Source organism: Oenanthe melanoleuca, chromosome 18, assembly GCF_029582105.1.
Source record: "Oenanthe melanoleuca isolate GR-GAL-2019-014 chromosome 18, OMel1.0, whole genome shotgun sequence".
Taxonomy (NCBI): Eukaryota; Metazoa; Chordata; class Aves; order Passeriformes; family Muscicapidae; genus Oenanthe; species Oenanthe melanoleuca.
Genome location: NC_079351.1, coordinates 7,489,181 through 7,512,457, shown reverse-complemented (window position 1 = coordinate 7,512,457; position 23,277 = coordinate 7,489,181). Strand labels below are relative to the sequence as shown.

The window sequence follows — 23,277 nt, the reverse complement described above, 5'->3', positions numbered from 1 at the left end:
CCACCAGGACCCGTTTCCAAAATCCAACCCCATTGCTCAGCAACACCTGCCACTCCCCAAACGCCCGGCTGGCTGCCGTGCCCATGCCCCAGCTCAGCTGCCCTGTGCTGCCCAGAGCCCGTACGTGTTTCTGGAGGCGCTGCCGTCCCGCCAGCCTCTGCTCGAGGCGCCGCGCCGCCCGCAGCCACTGCTGCGCCAGGTGCCGGATCCGCTTCTTCATGAAGCTCAGCGACTCCTTCCCCGTGCCAACCAGCTCCAGCAGGCGAGCCACGTCCCTCCTGAAGGCTGCCTAGGGAAGGAGCAGGCTCTGCACCGGGGGTGTGGGGAAAGAGCTGCCAGAGGAGCCCCCGCGCCGTGGGGAGGTTTGTCCATCTCAGCAGGGCTATCCCAGCCCTTCCTGCTCCTCTGGAGCTGTCACAGCTCCTCCACCTCATGCCCCAAAGCCCAGAGGGATCCCTCTACACTCAGTGCTGGAATGAGTGCAGGGAGGCACAGAAATGATCAGAGGGATGAAGCATCTCTGCTGTGTAGGGAGCTGGGCATGTCCAGCCTGGACAAGGGAAGGCTGCAGAGAGATCTTCTTGCAACCTTTCAATACTTACAAGACAGGGACAGAAATTTTAGCAAGGCCTGTTGCAACAGGACAGGGAGCAATGGCTTTAAACTAAGAGAGTTGACTCAGACTGGATGTAAAGAGGAAACTTTTCATGGTGAGGGTGATAAAACAGAGAGCTGCTGGTGGGTGCTCCATCCCTTGAAACATTCAAGGCCAGGTCGGGCAGGGCTTGGAACAAACTGTTCTACTACAAGATAAGATAAAGATCCCATAAAGATCCCTCCCAACCCCAACCATCCTGTGATTCTGTGAGAACCCACGAGAGGCATCACAGCCCTGCTGACACTGAATGTTTATTTCCAGCAGCCTCAACACCAAGGCCACCCCCTAAAACCCCTGGAGCCAGGCTGGGCCCACCTTACCTGTGCCTGTGGCTTTGGTGGCGGGGAGGGCACGGCCACTGTCCTGTTCCTCCAGGGCAGGGGGGGACAGAACCACTCCACCTCGCTGAGGTAGATGAGGAAGGAGCACTCGGTGCCATCCACCCCGAAAAACGCGTAGCAGGGGTCAGAGGTCCAGCGGGCCCTCATCCACTGCAAGGGGCAAACAAACAGGTGGAGGTGTGCCAGCCCTGCCAGCTGCCCCTGCTCTGGGAAACCTCTGCTCTCCATCCCCTTTCTCTGCCTGGCAGGTAGAAATGAAGGGTGGAAAGGGCTGCACAGTGCACAGGGCTGATGCTCACCCACTCGGTGCCTCCAGGGAATGCAGGGCAGAGGAAGAGCCAGGAGGGTTTGCTGGATGCTCCTTGGGTTTTTAGCACTGGCTCCAGCCTGCCCTGGGGGCACAGCCACTGATCCCAAGAAATGATGCAGCACAGGGTTTATTGTGGCTGCCTTTGCTGGGGAGCTCTGTCTCATCGCCCCTGGACAGATCTGCCAGCAATCCTCAGGGATGATTTCACACAGAGCAGAATAACCAGGGACCAGAGCAGCAATTTATCATCCCCCACAAAGGCTCTTTCCAGCCTCTTCCTAATTCAACTACAAAAACAAATCTGCTCAGGGACAGGTTGCTGTGCCCAATCTGTAAAGCACAGCAATCACCAGGAGGGGAGATGGGATTACAGCCCTCCACAATTGCATTACATCCTGAATTTACTCAAATGGTGGAAGGAAAGGATGGCTAACACCCGTGAAAGTGAAAATCCAGCCCCTCATAGCATTTTCTTATACCCTTCAACATCTTTCCAGGGGGACTCAGCCCTGCAGAAGCCTGAGCTCGAAGCAGGTTGGGAAGAGGAGGGAAAAGGGCAATGCTTTTAATTACTGATGTAAATATGTAAATATGCTCCCTGACAAAGCCATCATGCTCTGGGCCAAGTGCCAGGCTGCATTCCTGAGTGAAGAGCAGGCTGGGTCAGGCAGGACATCCCATTTGAGATGGAGGTCCTGGCCACCTGAAGGAGGTGCTGCTCTGGGCAGTGCTGGGCTTATTCCCCAGGCACCAGGGAGTGCTCCAGGCACTCAGAGATGATGGGACAGAGCTTGCTCCTCACTGTGCTTCTGGCACTGACCACACAAATGCAGGCAGTGAGGGCTGCAGGCACAGCTGGTTCTGTGGCTTCAGTGCTTTGCACCACTCCAGCTAAAGGTGCATTTGGGGAGGGTATTATTGGGGAAAAACAATCCCATTTCTGTAGCAAAGGCTGCCAGAGAAGGCTGGACACCTCCCTTGTGTTTTCTCTTCAAAGCACAGCCCTGCTTTGCTTTGCACACCTTTGGCTCTGCTCCTCCTCCTTCAATGGGCTGCACCTTTCCAATATTAACAAACATTTTATTCTGGAAAACATCCCATTCCCATTGCCCTTCCCAGTTTAACCCCCAGGGTCACTGCTTTGGGCCCTTCCCCTCCCAGCAGCTTCCATCCCAGCTGGAGACCCTCTCCCAGACAGGGAACCCAACTCACCTCCACCTTCCCAGCACAGTCGGGGTACTTGGGGTCCCTGGGCACCTCACACTGATCCCTCCTGCCTTCCATCCCTGCAGAGACACAATTTGGGCATGGGGAGAGCTGGGGCATGACAGAGGAGCAGCTAGAAATGCTGTGAGGAGATTGGGATGGGATGGGATGGGATGGGATGGGATGGGATGGGATGGGATGGGATGGGATGGGATGGGATGGGATGGGATGGGATGGGATGGGATGGGATGGGGCTGGCAGCCCCCAGGCATGTTCATGGGTGCCACAGCTGGGCTGGCAGACAGCCCCATCCCACTGGATGGAGCAGGACATCAAGATGGGAAGCATCTTCAGCATCCCCTCCAAATCAGGGAAGAAACAGAGGAAACCACCCTGCTTCAATGCTGGGAATGTTCTCTTTCCCTAAATCTCAGCAGGTCCATTTCCAGCACTTCCCTGTGCCCTCTGCCTGGTCCAGACCCCAAGTTCCACCTATCCCCAAGATCTAGGGGGCTGCAGGACCTAGGGAAGTGTGACAGCCTTTACACTGTAAACTTGCAATAAAAACTGTCCTGCTGAGCTGCTGGAAGAAGACTCAGCCCCCAGATTGAGTTCCAGAATAAGCCATAAAGTGGCTAAAAAGGCATCAGGATCTTTTCCCCCTCCATGGTTGGGTCAATAAAAGCCACCACCCCTCCTCAAAGCCCTCCTCTGCCCATAATTGAAAAGCATGAGATGCAAGAGACAGTGGAAGGATCTTCTGCCTAAACCCCAAGAAGCACACAGGCCTGTGGGGAAACATCTGCAGAGCCCAGCTGCCCTCCCAGCAGTGCCACAGGGGATGGGAATGTCTTTCCTGGTGCCCCTGTGAATCTGGATCCAAACCATCAAATTTTTCTATCCAGGTGCTTGTTCTGGCACTGCTCCTCACCTTTAATTTTGCATTTAATTCCCTGGCATTTACTCCATTCAGACTTGTCACCACTCATCCCCCTGGCAGGCACGAGTTTCCTCGAGATCAGCCTCCATCTCTGGGACTTTTACCAAATTTGTCATGGTTGGATCTTCCCATGGGCACAGCAAAACTCACACAGGGGGTTTGGGTGGGGACCCCGGGGTCACTCACCTTTCCCATTGAGGAGGCTGTTCCGGAGAATCTGATCCACCTTTACTGCAATATCTGACACGTTCTGAGCTATGGCCTGGATCCTCTCCATCAGCCCAGCTGCTGGCTGGAACCTGGGAAAGAAACCAAATTAACCCTGAGAACCTGATGTCTCCCAGTGGTGACACTCAGAGTGAAATCCATGCCCTTGGAAGCTGCCAGCAGGCTGAACTTAGCTCCAGGATGAAACATGGGAATGCCTGGTGCAGCATTTAACAGGCAAAGAAGGTACTGCCTTCCAGGGGTTTGATTGAAAACCTGTTTAAATCAGTATTTTATACATACTCTGCTGGTTTTTTTGCAGTGTGCTGTTAAACATGGATCCACCTGTGCATTTTATGTGGGGAAGCTATTAAACAGACTGGCAAAAAATGGTTTTTTTCTTATTTCCAATGTGCTGTGGTTTAAAATCCTCTGCTGTGATTATTGGCCTTGCAGCAGGAAGCTGTGCTAAGGGGAGGGGGGGAAATGGGTGAAAAAGAATAAAAATACAGAGAAAAGAAGATGAAACTGAGGAGGGCTGAGGAACTTTGTGGGTTCAGAGCAGAGTGATGAAAAACACACAGGACATGATGGCCTGAGCCAGCCCATCCACCAACGGTGGGGATCAGTTTCCTCTCTTAAGGAACAAGTGACAAGACAAGAAAAAACAGCCTCAAGTTGTACCTGGGGAGATTTAGACTGGATATCAGGAAGCATTTTTTCACTGGAAGTGAGGCCAGGCATTGGAACAGCCTGCCCAGGGAAGCAGTGGAACCATCATCCCTGGCAGTGTCCCAAAAATCCCTAGATGTGGCTCCAGGAGATATCATCTGCTGCTGGGCCACTGAGTCCCAGGGCATGACTGATAAAATTCCATCATCCCACTGGGAGATGCTCCAGCCAGGGGAGGAGCCAAGCCTTTCCTACCCAGATAAAAACTGAGATTTTGGACACCAAGGCACCTTCTTTCCACTGGATTCCAGAGGAAAGCCAGACCTTTGCACATCATCCCTGGAGCTTCAGAGGAAACTGCACCTTCTCCAGGAGCACTGCTCCAGCTGAACCACATCTGCCCCTGCAGGAGGATGCAGCCACCATTGAATGGGACTGTGCCAACACCCTGACTGACTGACGGGTGTCAGCTTGGATTCTGACTCTGGCAGGGCTGGGATTGTTCTGTGTAATACTGCATTTCTATTTTAATTTTCCTAGTAAAGAACTGTTATTCCTAATTCCCCTATCTTTGCCTGAGAGCCCCTAAATTTCAAAATTATAATAATTTGGAGGGAGGGGGTTTACATTCTCCATTTCAAAGAGAAGCTCCTGTCTCTATTGGCAGACACCTGTCCTTCAAACCAGGACACTCCTCCAAAACCTCTCCTATCACTTCCACCACAAACAGCCACCACATCTCAACAAATTTTCCCAGTAAATAATTTCCCCTTCTGCAGCATTTTGGTTGTAAGTTTTCCCTCCTGCTGCCGCTGAGGTCGTTACAATACAAGGGAATGTCACACGCAGTGAGCAAAACCAAAAGGGCTACCTTGAATACCCGTGGCACAAAAAATATGTGCTGATGTCAGGCCCTTGGTGCTGAAGTTTTATGTTTGTTCTCCAGCAGATCAGTGAACCTGAGGGCTGGGATTTAAAGTACCTCTGTCCTCAAGGCTAAAAAAATCCTGGTTTTATGAACCGACACTGCTTCGGCTGTTGATTTAAAGTCCATTTGCCAGCAGCGAGCAGCCCACATTTTTCCTTCTGGCATGGTTTACGACCATCAATATTCAGGCTGCATATCTCCACGGGGAGCCACTGATCTTGGGCTTTTAAGAAATAATAATTAAATGCAGAGGACACCATTGCCCCCGAGTCACTTCCAACCTTTGCAGAGAATAAACCCCAGGTATCCTGCTGTAACTGCTGCAGCAGGCAGGCTGCTCGTGAGGCCCTGGGAAAATACAGGCACAAAAACAACCTGAGATAAGCTCTGCTTGTCAGCATGGCTCTGAGGAGATAAAATTGTCCTGCTCTGAAAGCTCACAAACCCCCCTTTCTGCAACCCTCCTTCCACCAGCAAGCAGCCATCAGACCCTGCAGGTGATGCAGAGGCACTCAGCAAACACCTGGGATGGGCCATTTAGGAGGAAACATCACATGGATGCAGTGAATTTAGAGCAAGTGAGCCCAAATTCCTGTGTTCCACAGGAAAAGGATGTGGGCTTGGTGAAGATGCTCCCCAGGTTTCTCTTTCACTCATGGAAAAGAGAGAGGATGACCACAGGCACAGCAGCACTGTTCTCACCCTTCAGAGCACTTAGATTAACTCACAGTCTGCCTTCTGCCTCCTCCCAGAATCCATCCCAATCCTCACTTGCTCCCAAACACCCAAGGAACCAGCTGAGCCTCAAAAACCAACAGCAGCCTCAGTCCCCACCTCCTCACTGATGATCCCCAGACCTCAGCTCAGCCAGGGCTGAGCACTGGGCAGCCACAAAAATGCTCCAGCAAAAATCAGGATTGTTATCCTAAATAAAAGGCTTTCTGCCAGCTCAGCCCTGCAGCCAGCCTGAGTCCTGCAGGCAGCCACAGTGCTGGCTGAGGGAGCTGGCCCAGCCTCTGCCAGCTTGCCCAGCTCTTGAGAAGCTACAACTGCTCTTAGAGCAAAATGTATTTCTGAGCATCACATCCAGTCCTGCAAACAAGCCATCACAAGAGCATCACAAGTCTTACTCCAAAACACAGAGGATTACTGGAAGGTGACACTGAAATTGTCCACTATGATTCTTGGAGCATATGAAAGGAGAGGGATAAAGGCAGAAAAATCTTGAAACACAGAGCCAGGCTGAGATCTCCCCTGCTCCTCACCCTTGCATGGCTGTCTCCAAACCCTCGTGGCTCTGAGCAGGGGATTTCACTCCTGAGGAGAGCCACCCTCCCAGCTGAGAGCTGACAGGTCCCAGTGTTTGTGTCTGCTGGGTAGCAAGGCCACCACAGGAGCAGCAAACTTCGTGTAAGGCATTAATGAGGTGACAAGCAGGTTAAGCAAAAGTCACATCAACTATCAGCACAACGATTTGTCACCCAGGCAAGGACAAGAAAATAAGGTGTTTAAAGGTGCATCTCCAACGTGAAAAGGTTCTGTGTGGCTGGCAGGAGTCTGATGCCTTGTTGTCAGTAACTGGAGACACCAGGAAGGACAAGTTGAGTGGTTTATTCTGCTCACTGGTAACTCAGAGAGCAGGAATATCCCACCACATGGCTGTATCCAAGCCAGGATGGCCAGCCCAGTAAAAAAAAAAAAATCTCCTTTTTTCCAGCACCACCACTGCCCAGGGAGCAGCTTTTTGCCTTTTCCCTTCTTGCTATTTAAATTTTTCCACAGTGACAGGCTAAATGCCACCAAAATGAGCTGGCACTGTGCCAGCTATTGAAACTACACTAAATTACCACAGCTTTTCTAGAACAATTTTTTCCCTGGGACCTTAAAACCGTTTACTACAGCAAATACAGTATTTTTACTCCTAACCATCAATATAGATTTCGTCTTTATTATTTTCAGATTTATATTTCCTCCTGTTGATTAAGATTCAGATCACACTGTGCCTTCTAATGCTCTGTATACAGTATTCATCTCCTTTCAAAAACTGCTATTAAGATGTATCTTTCCCCACTGACAGATCATTTGCCATAGAATATAGCCAGAGGTTGGGTTTTCTGTCACTTTTTTATGCATTAATTTGGTTCCCTTCATTTTGCTCTTGTCCCCTGCTCTGTAGCACCAGCTTGGTTTCAGCCTGTTTATCCCTTTACAAGCCACTGTATTTTTATTGCCTTTTATAAAAGTGGCATTATGAAAAGATGAATCTTTTTCTCTTTCTGTGTTGTCTTCATAATACAAGCCCTAAACATATTTGCTTGCTCATCCAATATTTCTTGCTATTAACTTGTGAAAGCCATGGCTTTGGGAAGACCAATACAGATGGAGAAAAGCAGATGTTCTGAAGATAATACATCAACAAATTCAGCATTTGCACAGAGCAGTTTACCAAAGGATTTCCACTTGCTCACATCCAGTGTCTGTGCTGCCATTTGACTCCTTAAATATTTTTTTAAGTTTTTGCCCCAAGAGGCAGAGCAGAAACAGCAGGGCTGGTGCTGAGCTTTTGCTGTTTCACTGCTCTGGGGACACAAATCACATCCAGCCCCTCAAGTCTCCAGGACAGGGAGCTGAAATCCCACAGGCAGCACTGATGGCCAAGGGAAAAGGATCTTCTGGTTCCTGCTGCAGCTTGTGAGGTGCTGCCTGTTAAAGCAGCTGGGATATCTCCAGGAGAAATGAGCCCCAAGGGCACCTCCAGCTGGTCACCCTGAGGCTGCTCTCCCCATCCATCCACCTCTCCCTTCCTCCTCCATGGAAAACACCCAGAGTCACCTGGAAAGCTGAGGAGTCCCAGGGATGTGGGGAAAAGCCCTCATCCAAGTGCTGGATAAGTTAAAAAAGTCATTTAAATGTCCAAGAAGATGGAGAAATTAAAACTTTGCTCCACTAACATTAGAGAATACAAATACAAGTAAAGCTTATCCATGCTGGAGGAACACGATTCTGGGGAGATCCATGCCCTTGTGTGTATCTCCACATCCTCTCTGAGATGACTTGCATCCAAAACTCCAGAAGCCAGGGCTGCCCACGTGGGAGGGGCAGGACACAGACACAGGGGGTTATTGGGTGGCTGATGCTCTAAAATCTGTGTCCCAGTGCCCTGACCCCGACCCCAGCACAGGAGGTGCAGCAGTGGCCAGGCAGTGCCCTGCTCAGGAGGCTCAGCTGGGCAGTTTACATTTATTTGCCTTGTAATCCTGGGTTTAACCCTCATCCCCCCAGTGCTGCTCCCCTGGGCTTGGATGAGCAGCCTTGGACTGACTGAGCTGCTGGTCTGTGCTGTGGGGTTCCACATCCTGCCCCACCTGGGAAAGGCTCAGACCCAGGAGCAGAGCCAAAGCCCAAAGCTTTGATCAGCACAGTAGAAATTTAGAGTCAGACTGGAGGAAAGAGGTGAAGGGCTGAGGCACAGGGCTGGCTGCCTGGGGACTCTGCCCCTCACTCAGACCTTGGTGCCTTTCCTGACATCACACAGGGACAGGGATGTGCCACCATCCCTCTGAGAAATGGCTTTGTTCTTCACAGGCAACTCCTGACAGTCAACTGGATGAGAAATTAAAATGAAATTAAAGTATTTTTAAAATGATCAGAGGGCAGTGTTTGCTCCCAGTGTAATTTCTGGGGTCTCTGTGCATCCCAATGTTTTTCACCTCAGGGTGATGCAAACAGCTTGGTCTCCCCTCCATGAACACCTGAATAAAGAGCTGAGTTCACTCTGGCCATGTTTGTGCTCACTGGGAATTCACCCTGGAAAATATCCCAGAGAACATGGCTTGGGATGGGAGCATTCCTTGGAAACTCATTTAAAGCAAATACCAGATGATGCATGGGCAGAGCCCTGATTGAGCTGCTCCAACACCAATACATAATAAATCACATAATAAATACAGGAGCATTTAACTTAAGTGCTTCCATTTATTTTCATTTCAGCTGATTGTGGGTGATATTTCTCACACAAATACTTTTCTAAGAGACCCTGAGCTAACCCGAAGCCCAAGCTGCACACCCCAGGGGAGGGCACTGACATTTCAGTGAGCTGGCAATAAACCTCATGAAAAAAAGGATGAAAACCAGATTTCCAACCAAACCCTGTAGCTCACCAGCACAGCCAGCAAAGTATAACCAACACCATTAATTATTTTATCAATGCTATAAAGTGCTTTGAGATCTCACCCAAGCAGAACACTAAGCTGAAGCCTCAAGCCCAAGCCTTCATTTTCCTCCTGACCCTCAGAGCAGAACTGGGCTGAGCCACAGGCCCAGGCAGCTGTGGGTTATTCATGGGAGCACAAGGGATCATGAAAACCAGGGTTATGGGATCACCACTTTGTTGGGGCATAAATCAGATATATTTATCTACAGGCCTGAGTAGCCTGATGCAGGCTGGGAGAAACAAACCACCTTCAGTGAGCTGGGAAGGCATTGCAGCCTCAGTCTGGACTAAGAGGGACCTGCCTAAAACTGAGACCAAAACCTTGGTTTTCATCAGAATCCTTGGGAAAGCTCCATTCCTCAGCCCCCCATTTCCTCAGCCAGCTGTGTGTTTGGTGGTCATGCTCTGTTTAATTTTAGCAGGGCTATTTTTGCATATCTGGTATTTTGTTTCCACTGCCAGCACTACACCCTCCCCAGACACCCTTCTCCATCGTGTCCATGCCCCCAAGCTGGGAAGCCCCTGGTCCATCCCTCTGTTTGCTGCCAGCTGCTCCAAAATCAGGGAATCTGATGGAGGTTAACAGGCTCTGATTGTCCCTGTGGGGTAAAGGCAGCCCCACATCACCACTGCCCCATCACTGCCCTGTACAGCCACCCAAGCAAAACCAGCCATGGCACAAAAACACCAGTGGCTGCACTTGCCCTCATTCACTAAAAATGAGCCTCATTTGCCAGCCCTGTAATAAAGGAGCCCCTGGTGTGTCAATGCTTTGGCAGGACATAAAATGATAAATACAATAAATAAAAAGTAAGTTAAAATAAACAGAATAACCAGAAGGCAAAGCCTGTTGGTGAGTTGGGTTCAGCAAACTGAGCAGAGGGGAGGTGTGAGTGACCTGGGCATACCTTGGCACTGCCCAGCACCACTGGGCTGTGGGGCTCTTCCATGAGGCCACAGCCCTTCTGGAAATGTGGGATGCATGGATGGACCTGCTCACCTGCCAGCAGCACACAGCCACCTCCCTGCTCTGCCCAGGCCTGAACTCCCCCTTAATGTCCTCCCTTGATCCTGAGGGGACTCCAGACTGGCAGTGAGTCCTTACAGTGCCCATCCCCTGCAAGTAGCACTGAAATCATCCAGGGCCAGGCTGGAGACATCCCCAGGAGCTGGCAGGAAACAACCATCACCTCTGCCAGGGTGGATGGGCTGTGAGGAAGGTGAGTGCTGGGGAGGAAGGCTCCTGCCTCCTGATGCAGCCCTGCTCTTGCAGCACAGCCCAGCTCAGCAGAACAACTCCCAGGCTGGAGCACAGGATGGGTCTGCCCTCCCTGGCTGCTCTGAACAGCTTTGAGCCCCTCCCCTTGCTGCAGCCCCCGGGGAGCCCCTCTGTTTGCAGAGGAGATGGGGAGGAAAACCACAGAGGGGTCCGAGGCTGCTCCAGGCTCACCTGGGCCGCAGCAGAACTCAGTGACTGCACTGCAGCCAGCCCAGCACCAGCCACAATTCAGGAATTAATAGAGCCAGGCTGGCAGGATGCAGGAACATCATCCATTCAGTGTCATATTGCGAGACTTTTAATTACTGGGGGAATATGGAGTCATGTAATGATTACAAGAACAAATACTTAAAGTGTGTGGAAATTAACTGAGCCTTGGCAGTAATTAAGCTTGAAGATTAATCAGTCGTTAGCAAATAACACCCTTTGCAGCCCAACCACGTGTGGGGGAGAGGGATGACCAGGGATGGATGGCAGGGCTGCAGAGCCCAGCAATGCGGGATGAGGTGGGCAGGGGCAGCCCAGCTCCTGGGAAAGGAGCCCCAGCCCTGCTGGGTTATGGCTGGGTCAGCACTTCACACCCCCTCCCCTCCCTCCCAAGCACTTTTCACAGATCAACACTTCCCCTGCAAACTAATGTTTCCCTTGCCCAGTAAACAGCTCTCCAGGAGGCTTCCATAAGCACTCCTAATTTCCTTCCCCTCGCATGATTTACGAGGGTTGCATTCAATTAACAGCAGTATTGATTTTCCCGCAGCTGACTGGCAGGTTGCTGGCCCTCCTTAGGGAATCCATCCTTAATCCATCCTTAATCCATCCCTCCCTTCCCAGCACGGGCAGGGCTGGAGAAGGGATCCAGCAACACCTGGGGCTCACAGGCGCAGCCTGTGTCCTTATCCCAGCCTGACATCCCACAAAACCTTCGGGCAGCTCTTCTAAGGGGAAGAAAATTACAGTGGGATGTTTGGGTTTTCCAGGAGTTTTATCTAAAGCATTGCAAGGGGATGAAAGGGAAGAAATGGAGGCACCTGTGGAATATTTGATCAGACAGCCCCTAGGGAGCAAGAAAGATTTTAGATTTTGGGAAGCTGGGAGGCTTTCCAAGGCAGGCCATTAATTCCACCCTGTATATACAGATTTTCCTTGCACTTTCCAAGGGGCAAAGCCACCCCAAGCCTCTGCTGGAGTGGTACAGTGCTCACAGGTTATTCCACAAAGCTCAGCAAAGCCTTCCCCTCCTTTCTCTCAGCTGGGGCTCTGCAAAACCCAGCCCTCCTGATTCCATTGGAGATCCAGCCTAAAGCAGGAGAGCACTTTGTAAAAACAAGAATTAATCCACTTTTGGGCAACTGGAACCGCACAGCCCACGCTGAGCAGGAAGGCAGCAGCCGTGCCAAGCAGGGACGCTTTGAAGAGCAAAATCCCTTTGAAATTAGCACCCTTTAATTGTTTTATCTTTCCCTGACAGCCTCAAGTCGGTCACTGGTGATCAAAGAGACAGAGACAGGGAGGGAAGGAGACAAGCCCTTGGTGGAATCCTGGAGCAGCCCCCAGTGTCTGTGGGGCTGCTCTGGGTTCAGGACTCACTGCTGGGTCCCCAGCTGGTGGAGGTGCCCAATCCACCCCAGCACAGGGTGTTAATCCCAAAGGACAGGGACCTCAGCACCCAGACTCCAGCTGCTTTTGGATTCCCCTGGGATGCTCTGCTCAGCTCCAGAGGGCACCCAAAGCCTTGGGATCAGCACAGAGCCGGGCTCTGCTCAGAGCAGGACAGCTCTGTGCCTTTCCAGCTGCCTCATGCACCCTCAGAGGGCAGCAGGGACCAGGACAAGCCAAGAAAGGTCACCCTGGATGAGGCAGCAGAGGTGCACCACTCAGACCTGCTGAGACCCAGAAGAGCTGTAGCACTTCCAACACATCCACATCCCCAGTGGCCACAGCCCTCAGCCAGACCCAGGGCTGCAGGGAGGGAAGGAGCACTCAGGAAATGCTTCCCAGGTTTGGAAAATGCTGCCAGTGCTTCATGAGGGACTGTCACTGCAAAATCCCACCCACAAGAAACTCCCTCGTGGTGGCTGCTCTGCCCTGTGACCAGAACTGGATCTTCAGAGGCCAGGTGAGAACAGGGGGAGGAGACACATGGCTTTGGATGCAGAATCAAGTGAAGAGAATTGATTTCTCTTTAGGGGTGATTTATAAGGAGCAAAAGGTGATAAACCCATTGCCCCTGACTCTCTGTTCCTGAAAATTAAGACATCTGTAATCTCAGCCCTCTGAGGCTCTTTGGATGTGGGTCCATCAGCTCCCACCCTCTCTGGTCATCACTCACAGCAGATCTGAAACACCAAATCCCCACCTGCAGCCACTGCTGCCAGCCCTCAGAAACACTTTAAAGTTTATCTCTTGGCTGCTGGTGTAGAGAAAGAACCATCACCTGAAATTACTGGTTCTTTTAACACAAGATTGGCCAAGAAAATCGTTAAATGTGAGCAAGTGCCTTCCAGTGGCTGGCTGTAATAGTCCTGTCCACTCCTCTCTTGGATTATTGCTGATCTCATTCACCTGGGTACCAGCCAGCCTCACAACAACAAAATCCCAGCACCTACCATGGCTGAGGCAGATTATATTTTCTCAGTGCTGGAAATGATGCTACACAAAAGGCAGGAGCACACATTCCACGGTGCTGTGCAGCTCTAACTCAGGTGTGCAGGTACTGTGGCAGAGCTCAGCCTTTAATTACAGGCTCACTTACTCTGTTTTCCATTACAGGCACAAAAGAGGCTCGTGAGGAAGGCAAGGGAGCTGGATGGAAATGCTGATGGAAGCAGGGAAAGCACAGAGGTGGCAGGAGGTGGGAATGTGGGATCCAGCAGCATCACCACAGCCCCTGTGCTGGCAGCACAGAGCAGGGCAGGGGTGACCCCTGCACGTCACATCCCTGCCATGCACCTCTCCTGTGTCACCCGAGGCTCCACCTGAGCAAAATCCACACTGGCATCTTTTCCACTCTGCCAGGTTTGTCCCAAGTGCTGCCCCTGTGGTTTCTCATCTCTGCTTCCCCACCACCAGTTACCATTTGTGCAGCTCTTGGCCTGACACTCAAATTATTATCAGGGAATGTTTAAAGGCTCCCAGAGCACAGGGAAATGTCTTTTTATGAATCAGTGTGCCACAACAGGAAGGCCTGATGGCATCTCTCACACTGCCAGCTGAGATGTGCATCACAGGGAGTCAGGGCATCTTTTTATGCCCTTCTGGACATTTTAAACCTTGCTCAACTCCAAGGCTAAGCCTGGATTCCAAAGAACCAGCAGCTCCACAGAGCATGTGTCCTGAGCTCAGGGAGCACATCCCACACACCAGGTGCTGCTCCAGCCCTCAGCAAGTCCCACCTCAGCTGCACCACAGCACAGCAGTGCAGACACTGCCACACTTCTATCTGCTTCAGGAAATCATGGAATAATAGAATATCTCAAGTTAGAAGAGACCCACAAGGACCAGCTCCTGGCCCTGCACAGGACGGCCCCAAAAATCACACAGTGTGCCTGAGAGCATAGTGCAAATGCTTCTTGAACTCTGGCAAGCATAGTGCTGTGGCCACTAATCCTAAAAATCACAGTCAGTTCATAAACCCCAAAATAAAAGGTTCCAGACATGGCAAATGAGATTAAAAAGGATCTCCCCCACCCCATGTCCCGTTGGGCCCCACCACCCCCACAGAGCAGCTCAGCACATTGGGGTGTTCTGCTCCCTGCTCCATGACTGACTGACCTGTCCAGAGGGAATCGTGCGTCCTCCCCTCTGTGGAAGTCAGTGCTGTTCTCCAGCCTGGCCAGGATGTCCATCCTCTTCATCAGCATCTCCAGCATGTCGCTCATCCTCCGCAGCAGCCCTCGGGACTCGAGTGCACCCATCACTGCAGGACACAGAGAGCAGGGATGCACACCATGGGTGTAATGAAACACCCAGAGACACAGCCATGGGTGGTACTGACAGACCCAGAGCAGGGATGCACACCATGGGTGTACTGAGACACAGAGCAGGGATACACACCATGGGTGTCCTGAGACACCCAGAGCAGGGATACACACCATGGGTGTACTGAGACACAGAGACACAGCCATGGCTGGTACTGAGACACTCAGAGAAACAGAGGCACAGCCATGGGTGGTACTGACAGACCCAGAGCAGGGATACACACCATGGCTGGCACTGAGACACCAGAAACACAGCCATGGGTGGCACTGACACCAGAGACACAGCCATGGCTGGTACTGAGACACCCAGAGCAGGGATACACACCATGGGTGTACTGAGACACAGAGACAGAGCAGGGATATACACACCATGGTGTACTGAGACACAGAGAAACATCCATGGGTGGTACTGACAGACCCAGAGCAGGGATACACACCATGGCTGGCACTGACAGACCCAGAGCAGTGAGACACAGTCAGGGCTGGCACTGACAGACCCCAGCCATGGCACCCCCTGCCCCATCTCCAGCCCCAGAGCTGCCTGTGCTCCTGTGCTCCCAGCCCCACAGGTGGGCTCAGCGCTGTATGGACCATCTCAGAGCCTTGCTGTCCCAAATGTCCCCTCCCTGCCTCTGCCCCACAGCCCCATCCTCCTGCCCCAGCAGGGTAAATCCCTGCCCAAATCCAGCTGGGCTCCTCCAGCTCAGGATAGCCAGGGTTTATCTCAACCACCCCCCTCACCAGGCATGAACTCCTGACTTTTCCACCCGATCCAGCCTGTCCAGAGGGTTTATGGCAAACTGACTTTATTCCCAAGCACCACCCAAACAGCCTTTCATTTGGCACTTCTATTTTTCACTCTCCACCTAGCCCAGCATCCTGCCTTTGACAGCAGCCTGCTTAAAGAAAAACATGGGATAGTAATCAAAGATGTGGTCTTCCCCCAAAACATCCTCCCAGCAACACTGGATTTTCCTGTTACAGAAAAGAAGAAATTTTCTGCCCAAGTCTGCAATGGGGTGGGTGACCCCACAGTGGAAATAGCTCAAGTGCTGCATCTCAAACCCCTCCCAACAGGGAAGCCCCCAGTTCCCAGCCCTATTTAACACTGTTTCTATGGGTTTGCATGGCACTGACCTGCTGCCACATGGAAAGCACAGGGGGATCCAGGAGCTTGATTTGCCATCTAGTGACAGGCAGCCTGAGCCCAGAGCCAGGGAACAGAAAATAGAGCTGCTGTTTCATCTCAGCTCGGCTCATTTCACGTTGGTAATAACTTAATCAGTGCATAATCCCCTGAACCTCCTCCGTTTAGCTTATCTCTGCCGTTCCACTCACATGTGCTTTCCAAGAGGCAGCACATATTTAATTTAGGGAGCAGCAGGAGCCAGGGGGGTGGCACCAGGAAGGTGAGTGGCTGCTGGATGTCCTGGGTGGCCACTGGGTGGCTATCAAGTGGCTACCAGGACTTAGGGACAGACCCAAACAGATGCAGTGCCAGAGGGAGTTTGGGATCCCCTACCCTGGCACAGGCAGGGCAGTGGGATGGATCAGGGCATTGTGTGTCCAGGTCAGCCCTGGCACAGGCTTCTCCTCACCACAGGAGCTGCTCAGCATGTGAAACAGCACAGAGGCCTCAGTGTGGGGGTGTCTTGGGCTGCAATACAGGATGTGCCCAGCAATGTGAATTCTGTCCCCATCTGCTGCAGCCGGGTGGGGCAGTGACCCTGATCTCCTGGCACACATTATCTGCTCATGGGCCATCTTTAAACCAGCTGGGCAATCATCTTTATCTTCCCACAGCCCATCCTCCCTCCAGGAGATATCTCCTGTTCATGGCCAGTGAGTCCCAGGGCATGACTGATAAAATTCCATCATCCCACTGGGAGATGCTCCAGCCAGGGGAGGAGCCAAGCCTTTCCTACCCAGATAAAAACTGAGATTTGGGACACCAAGGCACCTTCTTTCCACTGGATTCCAGAGGAAAGCCAGACCTTTCCACATCATCCCTGGAGCTTCAGAGGAAACTGCACCTTCTCCAGGAGCACTGCTCCAGCTGAACCACATCTGCCCCTGCAGGAGGATGCAGCCACCATTGAATGGGACTGTGCCAACACCCTGACTGACTGACGGGTGTCAGCTTGGATTCTGACTCTGGCAGTGTTTGGGATTGTTCTTTGCAATACTGTATTTCTATTTTAATTTTCTTAGTAAAGAACTGTTATTCCTAATTCCCCTATCTGAATAATTTGTAAATTATAATAATTTGGAGGGAGGGGTTTACATTCTCCATTTCAAAGAGAAGCTCCTGCCTTCATTGGCAGACACCTGTCCTCCAAGCCAGGACAGGGGTCTGGTTGCTCAGATGAGAGCAGGGTATGGCTGTGGTGGGATCAGGGGCTCTGTGACAGCTCCTGCTGCTGCTCAGCTGCAGCCCCAGCTCCATCCCCACTCCCCCAGGAATTCACCCACCCACTGTTCAGCCACAGCTGCCAGGGGTTGGTTGGGAAGGCTGCCCTGGCACTGAGCTGAGCAGGAGGCTGCAGCCCCTCACTCCTGTGCCAGGCTGTCCCCAGGGCTCTGGGATGACACAGGATCACTGCAGCACAGCACACAGACACAGGGCTGTGAGCCAGCCCTCAGCCCCTCCAAGGAGCTGACACTGGGCCAGCCAGACCTCACCAAGGGCTGCCTTCCACCCTTGGCTGACTTTATCAGCAGCACATTATTCTTCCTGACACTATCTAACAAAACAGAAGAAACATTGAGAGCAAATGTAATTCCTCAAAAAAAAAGGAGGACAAACCACCATTCATGGAGACTGAAACTGGGCTCTTCCCCAAATATTCCCTCAGTTCCATGGCAAGAAGTCAGTGAGTTCTGCTTGAATCAGCAGGTGCCCAAGGTCCTGTGCAGCCCCAGACCTTGCTGGGTGGGTTTGGAAACACAGGAGCCACCAGTGCCCATCCCACCAGCGGGGTCACCCTGTCCCCTGGGTGATATAAAAGTCACAGCCTGTCCCACTGAAGAGCAGCAGCACTAATGAGCCTGCAATTAAAAGCTGCTGTGGGGTTAAAAAAGTGAAATCTTGCAGCCGTTTTGACAAGGGCTGCCCCAAACACAGCTGAGCAAACCAGGAAAAGGCAAATCCAAGGGAAATATAACAGTTCTGATATGGGCTTAAACCAGAAAATCCACTTAAATCAGAAAATCCACTGTCCATAGACAGCCCATTCCAGTGACATCCCTCCCACAGCTGAGCTGTGTTTGTGGACTGCAGCCCCCAGCACCCTCTGTCCATCCCAGGACTCCCCATGCCCCAAATTGGGATTTCTACTCAGAATTTGCTCCTGCTCTAACATTCCAGTATGGCCAGCAGGTCAGAGCTTAGACCTTAAACTCAGTTTTTGAGTGATTACTGATCCCTCTTGGATGCTCCTGTGCTGCAGTGGGTGAGGCTGGAGGTCAAGAAAGGACCTGACCCAACCCCTACAGCTGCCCAGAAAAGCTGATTCCCATGGGTGGAACCCATCCTGCCCTGGGGATTTGGATCCCAGCTAGTTTGGGGGAGTCAGGTTGTGACAGTTTGCTAGGAAGACACAAGGATTGTGCCTGGGAAGGCAATGGAGATGGAGATTTCCTGGCAGGAAATCCTGGAGATGGAGAATTCCTGGCAGTCCTGGCAAGGATCCCTGCTCCAAGATTTCATCCCAGAAGCACAGCTGACATGACAGCTCTGCTTCCAAACCACTGATGAGGGACGAGGATATTCCCACCAGGGCACCTGTGGATCCCAGAGGAGCCAGCAGCACCTGGAGCCACAAGCTCCAGCTCTGCACCCACCACCAGCCTGGCCCCTGACATTCCACTGGCTTCCCTGAATTTCCCTGAGACCTCCCCTCCTGTCACTGCCACCATCCAATTCCCACTGCAAGATGAAACAGTGAGCTGAGATATTCCTTCTTAAATAAAGAAATTAAACAATCCCAAACACTAACTAAAAATAGTAATTTTTAAAAAAATCCCAGCTTTCCCTGCATGATCTTTTGGGGCAGCCTGGCAGAAAGCAGAGCTGTGGCAGGATCTCCCCCAGCCCTCCCCTGGCACTGGGAGATGAAGTTGCAGCTCTTCTGCATCAACACCTCTCTCTTTCTGCTCCTGGTCTTTGTTGTTGTTGTTGTTTTTCCACAGCTTAAGGAAGCTAACAACAACCTGACATTTTTGGCAACGATTATTACATCTCTTGGAAAGTGTGTCTCATTAAAACCAGAAGAAAGGAGGAAAAGTGCTGAAGCAACTCTTTTAAAAATGCAAGAGGCAGGATTAATTTGTTAACCTGAAACGGAGGCTCAACCTCCAACCCAGGGCTGCTCAGGGATCCAGAGGATGGAGGAGATCCTCAACCTGTGATGAAATCCCCAAGGAGACTCTACCCACAGCACTGCAGGCAGCCAGGATAAACCCAAACCCACCTTAACAGCACCAAAACCCAGTAAAACAGCTCTGAAAAAATGAAAACAGGGCTGAAAAACCACTTTCTTTTAAAAAACAAAGTCACCAAGCTGCTAATTAGAAAGGAAAAATATTCTGATTTCCCCTGATAATCAGCAATGATGGGACAGCAAATACAAGTAAAGCACATTGACAGATTAATTGGAGTTGGTTAAGGTATGAAAGGGTTTTGACAGTTTTCCTGAGTGGCAGCCACGCTTTCCAGGCAATCACTGAACTGACAGAGGTTTTCATAGCAGCACTAGGAAATAATGATTGCAATCAATCATATCTTACTGGATTTCATGAGACATGCTGGTAAACACAGCAGAGGGAGGAGAATTATTTATGGGGCTTCTGAAGAGCACACAGCTAAGTAATTGGATGAAATCAGGGGAAAAAAGGGAAGCAGCCCCGAAGGGTGATGCCTTGTGGAAGAAGGAATAGCTGCTGTGTGAAACCAGTGGAATAGTCAACAGCAAATATGCTCAAATTCGGATGGGTTGAAACCCAAGGGAATTCACTAATGATGCACTTGTCTTGAAAATACCTCCTTGGAGTGGAAGCAGCCGTGAGCAGGCATCACCCTGCAGAACCTGCCACTGGAACCTCCACAACAGGAGCCAGGATGAGCATTCAGGGGAATTTGCTGCATGTGCCAACCTGAATTCAAAGGTGAGGCTCACTGTTACTCAGTGATCCCGGTGGATCCCTCCCAGCTCAGGATATTCTGTGTTTCTCCCACTCCCCTGAGTGGGGAGCAGCTGGGAAAGGAGCAGTGGGACCAGTGAGGGTGATGTGAAGTGGGGCTGGCACAGCCCAGGTTGTGCCACAGGGAAAGGAGCAGACAGGAAGGTGTTTCCTTGTGTTTTGGGATCCTGAGCATCCCCACTGCTCACACTGGGAGCCCTCTCCACCCAGCACCTCCCAAGCAGGGATGGAGTGTGGAGGATCCTGCCACACAGGGCTGAGCTGTTCAAAAGGAGTTAAACCCCCAGGAAAATACAAAAAGCACTTTGGGGTGTTCCCCTTGTGCTGGTTCCAGCTGATACACAGTTAATTTTTTTCCCAGTGGCCAGTGTGGGGCTGTGCTTTGGAACTGTGCTGAGCACAGGGTTGATTTTACAGAGATGTTTTTGTTACTGCTGAGCAGGGCTCACACAGAGCCAAGGCCTTTGCTGCTTTTCACTCTGCCAGGCTGCTGAGGAGGCTGGGGGTGCTTGGGAGGTGGCACAGCCAGGAGAGGGGGCCCAGAGTGGCCAAAGGGATATTCCAGACCCTGTGACACCATGGTAAGGGTATAAAGTGAGGGAAGGAGGGTTCTGGCATCAGTCAGTGGTTGGTGAGCAATTGCACTGTGCATCTCTTGTTTCCTTTTTGTGATCATTATAATTTGCCATTATTAATGCATTTTACTTTATTTTCAATTAATAAGCTTTTATTTTCTCAGCATACAAGTTTTACTCCAATTATTCCACAGGGATGGGGGAGAAGGGTTGACAGGGTGGCCTTGTGGTGCTTCATTTCCATCTGGGCTTAAACCACCACATCCCTTTAGCCCTTGGAGTGACTGAAACCTCCCTGATGGCAGCTCCCTTCCCTGGGTCACAGCCCCATCCTGCTCAGGGCCTCACACTGCTCAGCAGCTTCATGCTGAGAAGATGGGGGAAATACACATTTCCACCCAAACCCAAGTTGTTTCAAGGGCAGCAAAAGCCTCTCTTGCCCTCCTGTGGGGAGACCAAGGCACAGCCTCAACCCACATCTGCACAGACCCATGAGCAGCCCCAAAGCATCTCCCTGGCATTTAAAGCACAATCCCACACTGTATTCCCAATATCCCTGCTGGTCCCCTCCCTTCTCAGAGCTGTCACAGCCCTGCCTGGCCATCCCCCAACAGCAAATCCCCTGCTGGTGCTGGGGCTCAGAGACAGGCAGGTATTACCTATGTCCATTGAAAATATCAGCTGAATTAATTTCAAACTAAAGCACAATTTACTTTGGTTGTCTCCTCTAAAGGATGACTCCAGGCTACTTAAACCCCTCGAAAGGGCAGCACAGTCTGGAAAGATTTATTGCAGAGGGTCTCCAGTGGGGTTGAGGCAGCCCCAGAGCTCAGTGCCCAGCTCCTTGGGGTGGTACCCAGGGCTGTCTGGGGGATGCCACCCTCCCCTGAGGACACTCACCCTGGCACTTTCCCAGGGAGAAAAGCCCCAGCCCTTCGATTGTCTGCCCCTCTGATGTTCCTCTATTTATTTTCACTATCGATTTTGATTCAAGTAGATTAAAAGACCAAAGAGCCAACTAGCCAAGGACTAACTCTGACACATAATCCATTGCAATCACAGCCCAGAGACCTGGTGCTAACTGGAGACAAGAGAGCCCAAGGCCAGGCTCAGGTTGGCAGCTGTGGCCACCTCCTGTCTCCATCCCTTTGGGGAAGCTGCTCCAGGGTCCCACAGGGTGCTGCACCCCTGAGGGCACCCATTGCCCAGCATGGGCTCCCAGGCAGTCATTGCTGCCAGCAGACCCACCCACATCTGCCACTGAACTCTACAGAGTTATTCATTTAAATTACACAGAGAAAGCACAGAGCTGCTCAGCCAGTGTTCCCAAGGAAGAGAGGCACACAGGGAGCTGCCCTGGAACTGGGGTGCCCATGAGGCAGCTCAGGGGGTCCTGGTGAACTGGGCACTCCAGAGAGCTCCAGCTGCCCCATGGACCTGCTGCTGAGCCCTGCCAGCAAAGCAGCAAAGCAGCTTTGAACCTGTGAAATTAGGCAGCTTTAAGTCACTGCCTGCTAAAGTAGATTATGTCCCACCTGCCTGCTATCATCTGCTGCTGGATTTACCATCCCCTGGTGCTCTGCTGTGTAAATGTGCAGCCTCAGAGGTGTTGTCCCTCACTCTCTCTGCACCTTGGGCAGGCAGAGCCTGCCAGACCCTCTGTGCCCTGCAGGACTGGTTCCAACACTGCCACAACCCAGCCAGGACCTGACCTGGGCTCTGCTGTGTGACAGCAGCAATTGCAGCCTTCCCCTGGGCTCAGGAGAAATCCCCTCACCAGCAGTGCCTGGGCCATGGAGCAGGGGGACTGCTGAAAGCCAGACCAGCTGTGCCCAAAGCAGCACCAGCAGGTGGGAGAAACCCCACTGAGCCCCAGAAACCCCTCCTGGAGGCCTCACACCACCCCTGTGGCCAGGCACTGCTCTGCCCATCTCTGCTCCCAGCCCTGGGATCCATCACCAGCAGCCTCAGCAGCTGCATCCCTGCTTCCCTCCTGCAGCCCCTGCAGGTCCTCCTGCTGGACCATGCCCCCCAAAAGGTTTCCTGGGGGAGGCTGGCTACAGAAACCCCCCTGAGGTGTCCCTGGCCCAGCCCTGCTGGCTCTGGGGTCTCGTTCCTCCCTCCCTCAGCTGCAGGACCCCGAGCTCAGCCTGCAGATGCCCCTGATGCTTTTCCAGCCATCCAGCCCCCCCTGCCCCTCCCATCCCAAAGGAAACCTGCAGGAACAGCTGCAGCTCCACCCAAACACGTCTGCTCCCTATTCTCCCTATTTCCATACAAATAAAAAACGCAGGAAAATGAACAATACACTGACACTCCCAGTCAGGAGCTTTTCATTGCTGCAAGGGAGAGCCCAGGGCTGTTCCCCCCAACTTTTATTACTTCTTATCCCACCACACACACACACCAGAGACCTAATGTCCCCTCTGGGACTTGGGGACAGTCCCACCAGTCCTGCCATGAGCCATCACTGCAGTAAAAGGAGCTGGATCATCTCCTCTGCCCCTCAGCCCCCAGAGATGGGCTGGGGGAGCTGGGGAAGAAAAGAAGAATACACACAACCCCACACATGCTGCAGTTCAGCTTTTGTTTGTTTTAGTATGTATTTTTAGTGCAGCTTTCCTGCTCATTCTCATCCCCCTTTCATTTGTTTTCTTTTAAAAAAGCAGCAGCAGGGAGTTTTTAGCTGCTCCTCTATTGCCAGCCAGCACTATTTTAAATTGCATTTTAAGCTATTCTGCCGTGCTTCAAACACCTCACACTGCAGGA

General features: G+C 51.8%; 1 protein-coding gene across 1 annotated transcript in view; it reads right to left on the bottom strand.

Moving 5' to 3' along the window:
• Positions 1-23,277, bottom strand: part of MGAT5B (alpha-1,6-mannosylglycoprotein 6-beta-N-acetylglucosaminyltransferase B) — a 69,270-nt gene that overhangs the window by 28,127 nt on the left and 17,866 nt on the right. Inside the window, exons 3-7 of the mRNA XM_056505907.1 lie at positions 14,526-14,670; positions 3,642-3,754; positions 2,522-2,595; positions 979-1,149; positions 125-289 (exon numbers count right to left, since the gene is read on the bottom strand). Coding sequence (XP_056361882.1) covers positions 125-289; positions 979-1,149; positions 2,522-2,595; positions 3,642-3,754; positions 14,526-14,670 — 668 coding nt within the window. The remainder of the gene's footprint in view (positions 1-124; positions 290-978; positions 1,150-2,521; positions 2,596-3,641; positions 3,755-14,525; positions 14,671-23,277) is intronic.